This window comes from Cryptomeria japonica, chromosome 2, assembly GCF_030272615.1.
Source record: "Cryptomeria japonica chromosome 2, Sugi_1.0, whole genome shotgun sequence".
Classification (NCBI taxonomy): domain Eukaryota; kingdom Viridiplantae; phylum Streptophyta; class Pinopsida; order Cupressales; family Cupressaceae; genus Cryptomeria; species Cryptomeria japonica.
This window is the reverse complement of record NC_081406.1, coordinates 679,889,912-679,903,038: the sequence shown is the minus strand read 5'-3', so window position 1 is coordinate 679,903,038 and position 13,127 is coordinate 679,889,912. Positions and strand designations below refer to the sequence as shown.

At 34.8% G+C, this 13,127-nt stretch overlaps 2 protein-coding genes across 6 annotated transcripts in view; one reads left to right on the top strand and one right to left on the bottom strand.

The window, feature by feature from the left end:
• The window catches only part of LOC131036856 (uncharacterized), a 29,648-nt gene that overhangs the window by 5,553 nt on the left and 10,968 nt on the right, over positions 1–13,127 (top strand). The gene's annotated exons all lie outside the window — the stretch shown is intronic.
• LOC131036854 (RAN GTPase-activating protein 1) lies at positions 7,939–11,364 on the bottom strand. Of its 4 annotated transcripts, none has more exons than XM_057968850.2 (3): positions 11,043–11,364; positions 10,222–10,262; positions 7,939–10,000 (listed from the first exon to the last, which is right to left on the bottom strand). In XM_057968850.2, exon 3 carries the CDS (start codon positions 9,962–9,964, stop codon positions 8,309–8,311), a length of 1,656 nt encoding a protein of 551 aa, XP_057824833.2. In that variant the 5' UTR covers positions 9,965–10,000; positions 10,222–10,262; positions 11,043–11,364; the 3' UTR covers positions 7,939–8,308. The 4 variants fall into 4 exon arrangements, with proteins under 4 accessions (XP_057824833.2, XP_057824832.2, XP_057824830.2 ...); XM_057968849.2 differs by having other exon boundaries at positions 7,939–9,994; XM_057968847.2 differs by lacking the exon at positions 10,222–10,262.

Here is a 13,127-nt window from a genome sequence, read left to right as displayed (position 1 = left end):
GTAAACCCGTTTTCGGGAACCAATACTAGGAATAAGAGAATTTAAAGGGCAACCAGCCAATGGAGAATTTAAAGGGCATTATTTGGGACCCTAGGCTAGTCTTGGTCATAGTAAACTTCAAGACATAAAATTGGATGTGCGGTGGGGTTCAGGGCATCAAAAGTAATCTAAAATTTCTTCTCTTCATTATCTATGGCCCTACACAGAATAAAGAAAAACATAGAGTTTAGCAAGAAATAGATCAATACTTGTTTTCATGGCCTAATCAAATCTGCATCTTTGGTTGTGATTTCATTTAATTATAGAAATCCTTCCCTTGTCAGGGTCAGATCACTTCCCAGTGCTTTTGACTATTTTAGAATATCAGAGACCCACTAAGTGCCCTTTCAAGTTTGAATTAATGTGGCTAAAAGATGAAAATGCAATGAGTCTAATAGAGAAATGGTGGTCTGAAACTAAGGTCACGGGCTCTAAAGCATTCAAAATTATTAGTAAACTCAAGAATATTAAGAACAACCTACTAATCTGGAATAGAACTCACTTTGGCAATATCTTTGAAAGAAGAACTTGGAAGAGATCAATAAAGAGGTTATCAAGATAGGCACAAATGACCTCTATCAAAAGGAAAAGGAGTTTTTAATAGAAAATGGGGATGTGTTAGCAAAAGAAGAGATTTACTGGAAACATAAGTCAAGAGAAGTATGGTTGGAAGCTGGTGATAAAAACACAAAATTCTTTCACAATAGCACTAAATAAAGAAGAATCGTAAACAAAATAACCAAAATTAAAACTAGGTCCGACATCATTATGAGAGATCCCAAACTCATTGATGCCGAGGCAGTAGGTTATTTTGATGATATCCTAAACAATCGATTAGGGTCTAACCTATTTGATAGAGATGAGATTATCAATAGCATTCCCAAACTAATCTCTAAGGACCAAAACAAGACGTTAGTAGCCAAGTTCACCAAGGCAGAAATTGAGGCAGTCATTTTCTAGATGAACCCAGATAAGGCTCCTAGGCCGAATGGCTTCCCAGCTACCTTTTTTCAGAAATGTTGGCACTTTTTTGGGGTGATGAAATCACAGATGCATTAGAAGGAATTAGGAACTCGAGCTGCTTTCTTAAAGAGATTAATAATACCTTCATAGCCTTAATTCCAAAGAAAGAGAAAGCTGATAGTTTTGAAGACTTCCGTCCCATTGCACTGTGCAATACGTTATACAAATTATTAACGAAAACCTTAGCTAACAGATTAAAAAAACTACTCCCCTTCCTAATCAATGATGAGCAGACTGACTATGTGCCAGGTAGGTACATCTATGATGGAGTGATTATTGCCCAGGAAGCTATCAACTCTATTCAACAGAATAGGGAGCCTAGTATGCTTATCAAACTTGATATCAAGAAAGCTTATGACAAGGTGGAGTGACACTTTTGTGCAAATGCCTGGAAGCCTTCGGTTTTGAGAAATAATGGATTAATCTAATTTTTGAATGCATCTCCACACCCAAAATTTCCATCCTTGTTAACGAAACTCCATAAGGATTCTTCAATATGTCTAGAGGTCTCCGTCAAGGTGACCCAATTTCCCCTTTCTTATTCATCCTAATGGTTGAATCTCTTGGCAGAACCATCAATAAAGCAAGAGAATCTAAATCCCTATGTGGAATTAAAATCACCAGCATACTGGATCCTACTACGCGTCAACAATTCGTGGATGATACTATGTTGTATGGGCAAGGCAACACTCGTGAGGCAAAAGTCATAATTGACTTGTTAAATGCATATACTAAGGCATCAAGCTAGGAGATCAACAAAGCTAAATCATACATTTTTTTCTTCAGTACTAGCAAGGAAACAGAGGCAGAAATATGTAACATCCTTAAATTCAAAAAAGGCATGCTCCCATCTAAATATTTAGGTCTCCTGCTAGATAAAAGCAATAGTTCCTCAAAATTATGGGACCATTTGTTGTTAAAACTCAAGGGCAGAATTGGGACATGGAAGGCTAAATGGATTTCTTTAGCCGGGCGAGCAACTACAATCAAATTTGTCCTCTCAGCAATGCCCATTTATCAATTGTCCTGCATAGACCTTTCGATTGCTAAAACAAAGGAATTAAACAAGCTACTGCGAACTTTCTTTTAGCAAGGTTCACGAGATAAAAGCAAATTGGCATTGATGGCTTGGGATAAAATTTGCAAACCCAAGACTGAAGGTGGGGCAGGTTTCAAAGACACTCAAATGCAAAGTAAAGCTTTAGGGGCTAAACTTGTATGGCGCATGTACAAATATCCTCACCTTAAGTGGGCTAAAATTCTATATCACAAATATCTCATCAACAATGAACCCACAAGTTTATTTAGGACCCCCTCCCCCCCACAAGGATCTCAAATTTGAAATTTGATACTAAAATGCATAAGTATTATCACCAATAGACTTGGAATCTGGGCAATGGGAACAAAGCTCTTTTCTGGTCTGACTCATGGGGTGGTTACAAGGCCATTGACAAGCTCTATAACTTTGAAAAAGCCAAACCCATCCTGGAGGCCAGCTGGGGTACATCTATATCCAATTATCTTGAATTTAACAAAAATGGGTTAGGCTGGAAGTGGAAATCTTTAGATCACTTAGGGCTCCCCCATTGTGAAAAGGTGTTGCTCAGTTACATTCTTAAGTCCAGGCAGATTATCTTACACCAAGGAGTGGATAAGTTGGTATGGGATGGATCAAAAACTGGTAATTATAATACTAAAGATGGCTACGATCACTTAACTAATCGTAACCCCAAACCGAGGACGGACATCCCATTGACATTGTGTTGGAACAAAATCTGCCTCCCGAAAGCGGGTATGTTCTCGTGGCTGGCACTTCAAAACAATATCCTTACAACCAACACCTTCAAAAGGATGGGATTTGCTGGCCCAAGCAGATGTCCCCTATGTAAACAAGCTGAAGAAAGCTCTGATCACCTTTTACTCACCTGTATTTATTCACACCAATGCTGGAGATGGCTTCGCAATAAGCTTAGCTAGTATTCACCAATTCCCGACACGATCCTGAATCTGTTCCTAGCTTGGCCTGTCTTAAACAAGGGTTGTCTTTATGAAGGTTTGTGGATTGCATCTCCCTCAGTAGTAGTTTGGGAGTTATAGAAAGAACGAAATAGAAGAATATTCAAGGACAAGAGCATGGGCTAGGAACAATTAACTAATAAAATGGAGGCATCCATTATTGAAGTGGTCAATAGCAACGTTATGAAAGGATGCCAAAAGCATGTAGTAATGACATGTTGGGACGAAAAGTTGAGGGGAAGATGGATTGGTCTGAAAATCCCTCCCTTTGTGGGACCAGGTCCTGAAGTTAACAAGCAAAAATGGTTAGAATGTAAGTGGCAACCACCCAAGCTGGGATGGTTGAAGCTAAACTTTGACGGGGCTTCCAGGGGGAACCCGGGAACAACAAGCATTGGATGCAGTCTTCACAATTCTGAGAGTGTTGCCCTCTTGGAACGACAACCAATAATGAGGCGAAATTAATGGCTCTAGTGGAAGGAATTAAGTTATACAAAATGTTGAATATCAGTAAGCTCAATATTGAAGGGGATCCAACCATCATCATCAATGCTCCGAGAAAGGGCTCCATGCCCAACTGGAAACTAATTTCTCTACTGGAAAAAGCAGTTTGCATTATTCAATCCTTTGCAAAAGTAACCTTCAATCATATCTACAGGGAAGGAAACACCCGTGCAAACCAATTAGCTAATTTAGGGGCGGATGGTAAGACTTTCATTAACATTAAGGTGATTCCTAGGACCACACCTTCTAGCACCCCTCCTCTTGCTTTTCCTGAGGACAACCCTTGTTAGCCCATTTGCTACCTTTCCTAGTCACGCTTTTTTTGGTTCCCTCTCAACTTCGTGATGCTTACTGCTCTTATGAGTACTGCTATACTTGGAATGAGGTATATACATCTGAACTGGGCTCTCTTATGAATGCTGCCACATTTTACTTATACCAACAGTTACTCATTTTGAATACAATAAGAAGAAACCAACAATCATGCATTGATAGCTTGAACATTTTAAGGGACTGTGGTTCTCGTATAGGATAACTTATTTTTTGGCTCTCAAGCCTCACCCAATGGGTAGGCAAAGACTATCTTCATTATATCAATATGGAAGAAATTGTCTCAAACACTATAACATGGGAAATCAAATTCCTTGGACAGCTATTTGCATATATTAATTACACAGTAATACTGTGTGACATGAGAACGATAATATTTGTATGGTTTATACTCATTGAGCAATTAAGTATCACGATGGTTACTAAGTATCACAACAGTTATTATACATCTCATGTCCATTGTCACATAGGCTGAATAATAATTGTCTATTTTGGTAATTTTCATAAATCAATGGATCAATGTGCAATACTGATATTAATATGGCAGATCACACTAACATTAATACTTTGAACAAATTCTTAATACATTGGCAGTGTAAAATCTGTAACAGGTAAATGAATACTATACTACACATTGATTCATTGATATATGACAACAATAAAAACTTTGGACAACATTTGAAATTTTCCAATTTTGGGTACATTGGTGTTGTTGCAGCTACTCATATTTGGATAAAGTGTGATCCTAGAAATGCATGCTTTGTTTATACAACGAATAAATTATGCTGATTGTGGTCATCTCACAGCGAGACCACAAGCTTGATCCTATATAATTATGATTTGTTGGAATGGTCATTATCCTTCTATCTATCATATCTGCCTAATCAATTATATGCTCTGATCTTATAACCGAGCTCTCGGTATTCACATCCCTCTTTGAGTTTATATGACATATATTGTTGGCTAACCACTCATTGCTATGATTGCAGCAAACCTTTGAGTGTTTACTTTGCAAGTCTCTGGTAGGGAAAGTGGTTGATTAACCACTTACAAGAACATCAACCAACAAAAGAAAAGATTTAATATCACCAAGAACCCAGAATTGCATATGTAACTCACCTTATTTTTCGAGAAAGGCTAATCTCGTTATATTATATGGTGTTATAATAAAGAAATGCAAATGTATATTGATGACTTACTGGATACGTAAGAGGAGAGCTAAATGCTCGACTCATTTCCCCGCTTAGTTCAGGACGATGTTTCTCTATCTTCTAGATTCCTTAGATTTCAGTTCATGTTGGACTTAACAATTTCGGGCAAGACCATAGGTTTTCTTGACTCTATTCTTTCCTATCGATGCCCGCACTGAATGGAGTATGTAAAATTTTATCTTTTTCTTCAATAAAATTACGGGCCTCGATACACCCTGAGTTGGCCTAGTGGTGGAGAACTTGTGCTCTTGAAAGAGGTCACAAGTTCAAATCCCACAAGGGGGTAGGGTATGTACACCTTATCGGCTTCAACCCATTATTGATCTAATAATAATAATAATAAATAAATAAATAAAAATAATTACGGGTCTCAGCCTTTTACCGAAAAAAATAAAAAATTAAAAATTAAAACACTACTAAATTTACATGTATTAAATATTATTTTTTTAATATAAATTTTATGTAAATAAGATTATAAAATGTAAACAGCATTGTTTGAAATTTAATAAAATATAAAAGCCTTTACGAAAAACTTGAACTTAAAACTTCAAAAGTGGCGGACGGTGACAGAGGTCGTGATGAAAATTTGGCGAAGTAGTCGCGACGCAGGGCAACACAGATGGTAAAAGGGAACCCTAAATTCAATGTTTCACGCCCTCTTCACAAATTATCCAGCTTCACATCACTAAATACAAATTCGTACCTTCAAACCTCGGTCCTCTATCACATAGACATAAAGAAATTTGTTGTGCCCTAGCCGCTAACAACAGAGAAAATCAGAGAAGAAATTATTTTAAAAAACATAAAAAAGATGCTTTACTCACAGCCTGCAAACCCGCGCGTAATCGTGTGATTTTTTCATGATTAATCAAGCCAAAACCATTGAAAATCGTCAGAATTCGTTGACCAATTTTTATGCGATTTTTTGAGGGAAAAAATTGCCAACCTTGCCAATCAACGATTAATTGCAACTGATGGCAATTTTTTGCAGATTAATGCTTCTGAGTCAATACAATATGAAATGATTTAATAACTAGAAATAAAAGTGATGAATATATAGTTAGGGATTCAATGCTTATAATTTAACTATTATTTTCTTTGAATAAGAAAGAATAACTTTAAAAACTAATATGTTTTATATAAAAAACACACCACCCCTGTAAAGCTTATTAATAGACGAACTTGTTTTTTAAGTTAAATATTGTTGTTTTAGACAAAATTTTATTTGCAGGAGCATTTTAGTCATATTGGTGTTAATTTTGATAATCAATAGTAAGGTGGAGAGAAACTAGGGAAAAGGATCCAGTACTTGAGTGCGCTCCAATGGCTGTTGATTTAATACCCACAGTTGTTGATTTAATGTCCAATTTTTTTGACAACATTGCACCAATAGCTATGACTTTAGAGTTTTATTGCTGATGATGACTACCCACAGTTGTTAAAATCAACCAATCATGTGATGTCACATCAGATGCACAACTATGGTTCTCCCTTTTGCACGACCATTGGTCTCACCTTTTTCTTGGGCTGTTTAGAATGCCTTGGCAAAAAGCATACCGATGTGGCATCGTATTTGATGATGTGGTCCTGAAACGTTAGTTATAAGTGGGGGACTTGCCAAGTAAGCTACTGTAAAAAATTGGGAGTGATTTGAAATTTTCACATAAAATTTTGAGAAGCTTGAAGTTAGGGTGTACTGGATCCTCTCCCCTATAGACTCTTTTTATATTAACCAGGTAACTGTTAATTCCCTTTATCGCTTCTTTCAACCCTGGATAAAAGGGGATCTTAAAGTTTGTTTGGATGTATATGGTTCTGAGAAGTCTTGATGTTCTTCAGCTCTTGAAATCTAGTAGATCCAGTGGAGTGACTAATGTTTTTGAAACAGTGATCCAGGTTTGCCTTTTTTCCAAACAAATACATCTACAACTAAATTGATAATTGTGGAATCAACCAAAAACCCCAAAATCCATGCATGTCTTTTGTATTTTTGCCGCACAAAATTATTGAATCAGTTTATCTGCAAATGTCCTCGCTAGCATTTCACAGGAATTTATGATTTAGAATTCAAAATTAATCGCCTGGTTGAACTGCCGGAGGCTAGCCAATATGTACCATCTTCCCCTAGCTTTATCACAAGTGCTTCAGAATAAATCTTCCTACAAGTGTTCCTAATAAAGAGGTCTCTCTTATCTTCTATACACCCTAATCAGCAGAGAAAAACATTCTCCCTCCTTCGAAACTGATGAAAGGAAATATAATCACAAGAAAGAACATGCACAATCAGATTCACAATTATTTCAGACCAAAATCCATATCATACCCCTGTATTGTTTTGATGTCACAAACTAATTTATCCTCAACTGTGGGAAATTTTGCACTACAACATCCCAACAATCATTAAAATAGTGTGACAATAGATTCAAGAAATGATTAAAACCAGAAGTTCTAATTGTAAATGACAGTAAATAGCTGGGACCGCATGGAAAATGAGAAAGTTAAGATGTCCAAGATGAACTATAAATGTTCCCAAAGATAGTCAAGGAGAACCAAAGCAAAATTTGAAAATTTCAGATTATTTTAATCTACATAGAAACGATTGTTCAAGGTTAAAAAATCTACCAAGAGCGAAAATTGCATTCTCTCAAAATCTATTCTATCAATGCTTTAAACAGAAATTGACTCTCCTGGTAGTGAATTTGATTTAAACAGTAACTCTACAAAATGATTCATGTGAATAAGCATGTTTTCATGTCTGCACAATATATCAAATGGAAAATTAAAAAAAAAACTTATCAAGTCTTAACATCATACAAGACTGAAGGCAGCTTTCACATTTTTCAAATCTGTGATTCACTAAGACAGTGTCTGCAAAAGCTGTTAAACAAAGGCACTAAGTTCCAAACATATCATCGTTACAAATGATAATGGAATGAAACATAATGTAACAAAAACAAGTAAACACAAACTAAAGAAGTAAAACTTAAGATGTGAGAGTCAATGGCTGCCCAAGCCGGGTTTTCCCAGCTAATATAGAGAATCCAGACCTTGGGATTGAAGTGTTTTCTGAATGTAATCAATACGGCAAAAAGGATCCCCATACCTCTAAAAATTGACCTTAATGGGAACCAGAGTACCCAAAAATGTTCCTATGCACGTGCCTAGACATAAATAACCACGCTGTGCTACATTTTAAGGTTCTCGAGTTTTGTCTTTAACTCGTTCTCACTATCACTACTCTCATCTCCGTTCTCATCCTTGTCATCATCTTCAGATTCTTCATCATCACATCCTCCCTCTTCATCATTATCGTCCAGAGATCCAAGCACAGATAAGCCCTTGATACCTTTTCTCAGAGCATCTTTGACAGCTGCAATTCCTTCTTCAGAAATGAAATTCGCATCAATATTTAACAAACTAAAATCAGGCTTATTTGCAACAGCTTCTGCTGCAACCTTTGCTCCTATCCTAGTAATACCATTTGCACTTAAATCAAGTTCTTTAAGGTGATCATGACCCGCTACAAGTGCTCTGCAGATTAAAGCTGACCCCTCATCTTTGAGTTCATTTTCTGATGCAACAAATTTTGTAATCAAGTGTTTTATTGCAAGGCATTCTGCCAAGGCCGGAGCTGCTCTTGGAGTGATATCATTTCCTGCTATCTCAAGAATTCTGAGAGATGGAGCTCCTTCTCTAAGACTATTGGCAAGAGCTATTGTCCCTTTATCCTGAAAATTCAAATAACTCAAGTAAGCTTCTGTTAGACCCAGATGACCTGAGATAGCTTGGCTCAAAGCAACCGCACCACTTTTCCCAAACATGTTGTCCCTCAAATCTAACCTTTTCAACCTGCTGCCTGCCCTAAGAACTCCTGCTAAAGCAATTCCACCATGAGTACCTACTCTAGTGGATGAGCATCGGAAATCTTCCAGAGCAATGCAGTTCTTTACCAGCTCTGAAAGTGCCTCTGCCCCATCATCGCCTGTCATATTGTTATGGAAATGCAAAATTTTAAGCCTTTCAACTGATGGAAGAAGTTCCAAGATGGCTTTAGCAGCTTCCACAGAAATACCATTATTCACGAAATACAGTTCTTCAAGAGTTTTCTGTGATTTCAAAAGGGACCCAAAAGCCCTGACACCCTTCTCACCCAATGCATTATCTGAAAGATTCAGGGATCTCAGCACACATCCTTCTAAAACAGATGAAAATATGGACATAACCTCAAGGGCTTCAGGCTCGGGCCGCCCTGCAATGAAATCTGAAAGGTCCACATCTGTTATATTTTTCTGCAAACCCATCAAGATTCTTTCTGCCACATGAGCAGCCTCAAGACCAAAACTTCGATTACTAAAGCATATTTTAGTATAAGAATTTCCAGGTTCTTTTAATGGCCTTAAGAGCTCTGTGGCTAGAGCTCCATCGACAAATCCCCGTTGCCCACCTGAAATATCAAAAACAGCTTCCTTCACAGGAGAAATTTCAACAGTTTTAATCATTGCCTCCTTCACTGGTCCTCTTTCCTGGACAGTCGGTCCTCGTTTGAGGACATCCAACATCAGTTTACTGGCTTCTTTTGCATAAAATTGCACAGCTGAGCTACCATCCGTGTTTGGCTCTTCACTAGAACGGTCATTTGCTGCAAGAAATGCTAAATTCTCGATTTGTTTAGCATTGTTTGCAGCCTCTTCTTTACTCAAAAGACCATACCTTCTTGAGAAAAAAGATTCTGAAGAAAGAGTACTAGTAATGCGCTCTACTAGCATCAACCGAGTGCTATCACTTGGAGGCCATAGCTTGATGGACAAGCATCTCTCTTCATGATTCTGTGCCATTGGCATGATTTTCCTCAAAAGAAAGATACTCTGATTCTGTGACTTGACAAAATACAAAACAAATCAGGGAATATAAAAAACAAGACCATCAAAAAAAGAAGAGACTGGGTACAAAGACAGACATAAGAGATCTCCCCCAAAATTAAATAAACTTCTATATTTTTAGGAAACTAAATCAACGTGGTTAATTGAGATGAGCTTAAGTGGTAAGAGCAGATGGGATTTTAAAACAAAGAAAACGATAAATTGCGGCATCAACATACTGGATGTGATATCCTCCAACAGACAAGACCGGTTGCAAGTCCTGAGTGATTTTGACAGAAGAAACGATCCTAGTTAATGACATTAAGCCAAAGAATGCCCCCAAAAAATGAAAAACTTTGAGGGGAAATTTAATTGATTAATATAAAAATTACAATTACACATAATCTTTAATACGATAAGCTACTTCCCTAATCGTCGAATCCGCCTAAATGTTTATAATGTCCATCACAATTGCCCTTTAAGGATACTTTAAACTAAAAGAAAAAGTTTTTTATTTTATTTTGAAGTTTATGCAAAAATGACCCGAAAGCCTGAAGCTTGGCTTTAAAAACCCATAGGGTTTACAGAAAAAAACAACGATCTCTCAGATGCCCTCCCACAAAGCATTTTGCTTTCCTTCAAATTAGAAAAGAAAATATGTGCCGATTTCTGGGCCACTTCAAAGACTAGAAAGAGATAAGCAGATAAAGAATAGCCATAAGAAATCTTATTTGCTCTGCATCGCAATAAAAGTCGTATATATCCTTGATCAGATTCCTTGAAATGACAATAAATAGCGCAAATATTTTAAACTGGAATCGTTTACAACACGAAAGAAATGCATGCAATATCAAAAAAAGAATCATTTAAATTGTTGTTTCGATTTGCTCTTTAATTTTCACCGAGTTGAACCCAGAGAAAAAAAGGGAAAAAAGTCTATTCCGAAATTTTCTAATTTATTTGAACACCGAAAACTTCTGATCAAGGACAATGGAATTCTTCAATATAACAAAAAATGAAGTGTAAACGAAGTTTTGAAAACAAGGTTAGAGCACTTTACCTGGAAGAACAAGTCCCTTTCTGTAATTCGGAAAGCATCAGACGGAAAACTTAAACACCAAGTGAGAAAGGAGGGAAAATAATATTTTGAAGAGACGCAAATTTCGGCTTTTGTAATTGTATTATGCCTTCTTCCAATTTTTAAACGCAGAATGATACTTTTGTAGTAACAAATTCTAGGTTTTGTTTTTTATGTGACCGTAAGAATTGGGCACTGGCTATCCAGGGGAAAATTTGCACCGCCTGGATAGCCGTGCTTCCTCGGTCCTCCTCGCTCCGCGTTCGTGTCTGCCCGCCTGCGTGCCCGTGAAAGGTGCCCATAGCCTAGGCCCTTATGCCTCCCTATACGGCTTCTGCAGGTAAGTATCATCGTCCGCAGGCCTCGGGGTAAACGATGCCAAGGGAAAACAGTGCCGGAAAAAACATAATGATTTAACATAATATTAAGTTGGTCATATTGATATAAAATATTATATCAATGTGGCGTAACATTTTGAATTTATTTTTTAATAAATTTAATTCTTTTTTAATTTATATCAATTTCTATTAAATTTTAAATATTTATATATAGATTTTAATTTTGAGTAAAAATATAATGTAATTAATATAAGTAATATTTTTAGATATATATTATTATTAATTTATTTAAGTTTTATAGGTAGAAATAATTTAGAAAATAATTGATATCAATTTGAATAATATTTCATTATTCTTTAGATCAAATTTATATGATTGTGCATTTTAATTTAAATATATTAAAATATTTGTTTCTTAATATAAACATCACTTATGCATTCAATCAACTCTAAAATATAAGAAAAAAATAGTTATTTTCTATTATGTAAAAACTAAGAAATTACCATAAAAATCTGATAAAGAATATGGTGAATGTAATTTGTAATTTATAATAATATGACTCAATTGTGTAAACATCAATATATTTAGTTATATTTTATTTATATAATATTTTTTTAATATTTATTATATTTTATTTAATAAATTTTAAGTTTAATAGTTTTTAAAATTTTAATATATTTTATTTATATTATATTTATTTAATTTTTTAAATATTTTAAATTTAATATATTTTATTTATATAATGCTTCTTTATTTTTTAATATATTTTTTTTATACTAATTTTTTAAACTTATACTAAAAATATAATTAAAATATATTGAATAAAATATTAAACAAGTCCAAAGTTTAAATAAGATCATCCTTATGTTTATTAATAAATATTTAGGACGTATATATTAGTTTGTACTAGTGGGTGAATAATACTTCTATATTTAATTTTATAAAAAGTGAATTTTAAAAGTGAACAAACTTTCAATTAAATAAACTTTCACTTATAAGTTTAATATAATTCAAAAGTTAATAAACATTCACTTATAAAACTTTATTAAATTTATAAAACCTATTAAACTCATTAAACTTTCACTTATAAAATTAAACTTTCACTTATATGTGAAATTTTATTCACTTTATAAACTTTATTCACTTATAAGTTAAACTTTTATAACCGAAAAGTTTATTCACTTTTATAAAATTAAATATAAAAGTATGTATCCCCATTATATATTTAATAATTATTCACTTTTATACTTCATTTTATATACTAATCTATAGTACTATTATATATAGGCTTAATGTTTAGGGTTAGGGCCTCCATCTCGACATATTTTATATAATAAAATGATAAAATAATTAGTTAATATATAAATAGGCTATTGTATTATTAGGCTTAGGTTTGGGCATAATGTTTAGGGTTAGGTTTACATTTACAATTACGTGTAAGGTTAGAGTTAATTAGAATTATGCTAGGCTTAGGATTTAGGGTTATTTCTTTTAGCGTTTACCTCATGGTTAGGGTTATTGTTCGATTTGGCTTAATTTGTAGTTAGTTTTAAGGTTAAGGGTTTATTTAAGTTCAGTTTAGGTTTAAGGCTCAATATGGTCTAGGATTTAGGGTTAGAGTTACCCTCAATATGATTTACGAATATGATTAAGTCATAAATTAGGTTTCTTGTTAAATTTGGCATACTATTAATTGTAGGGTTACTTGATTTACAAATATGATTAAGTC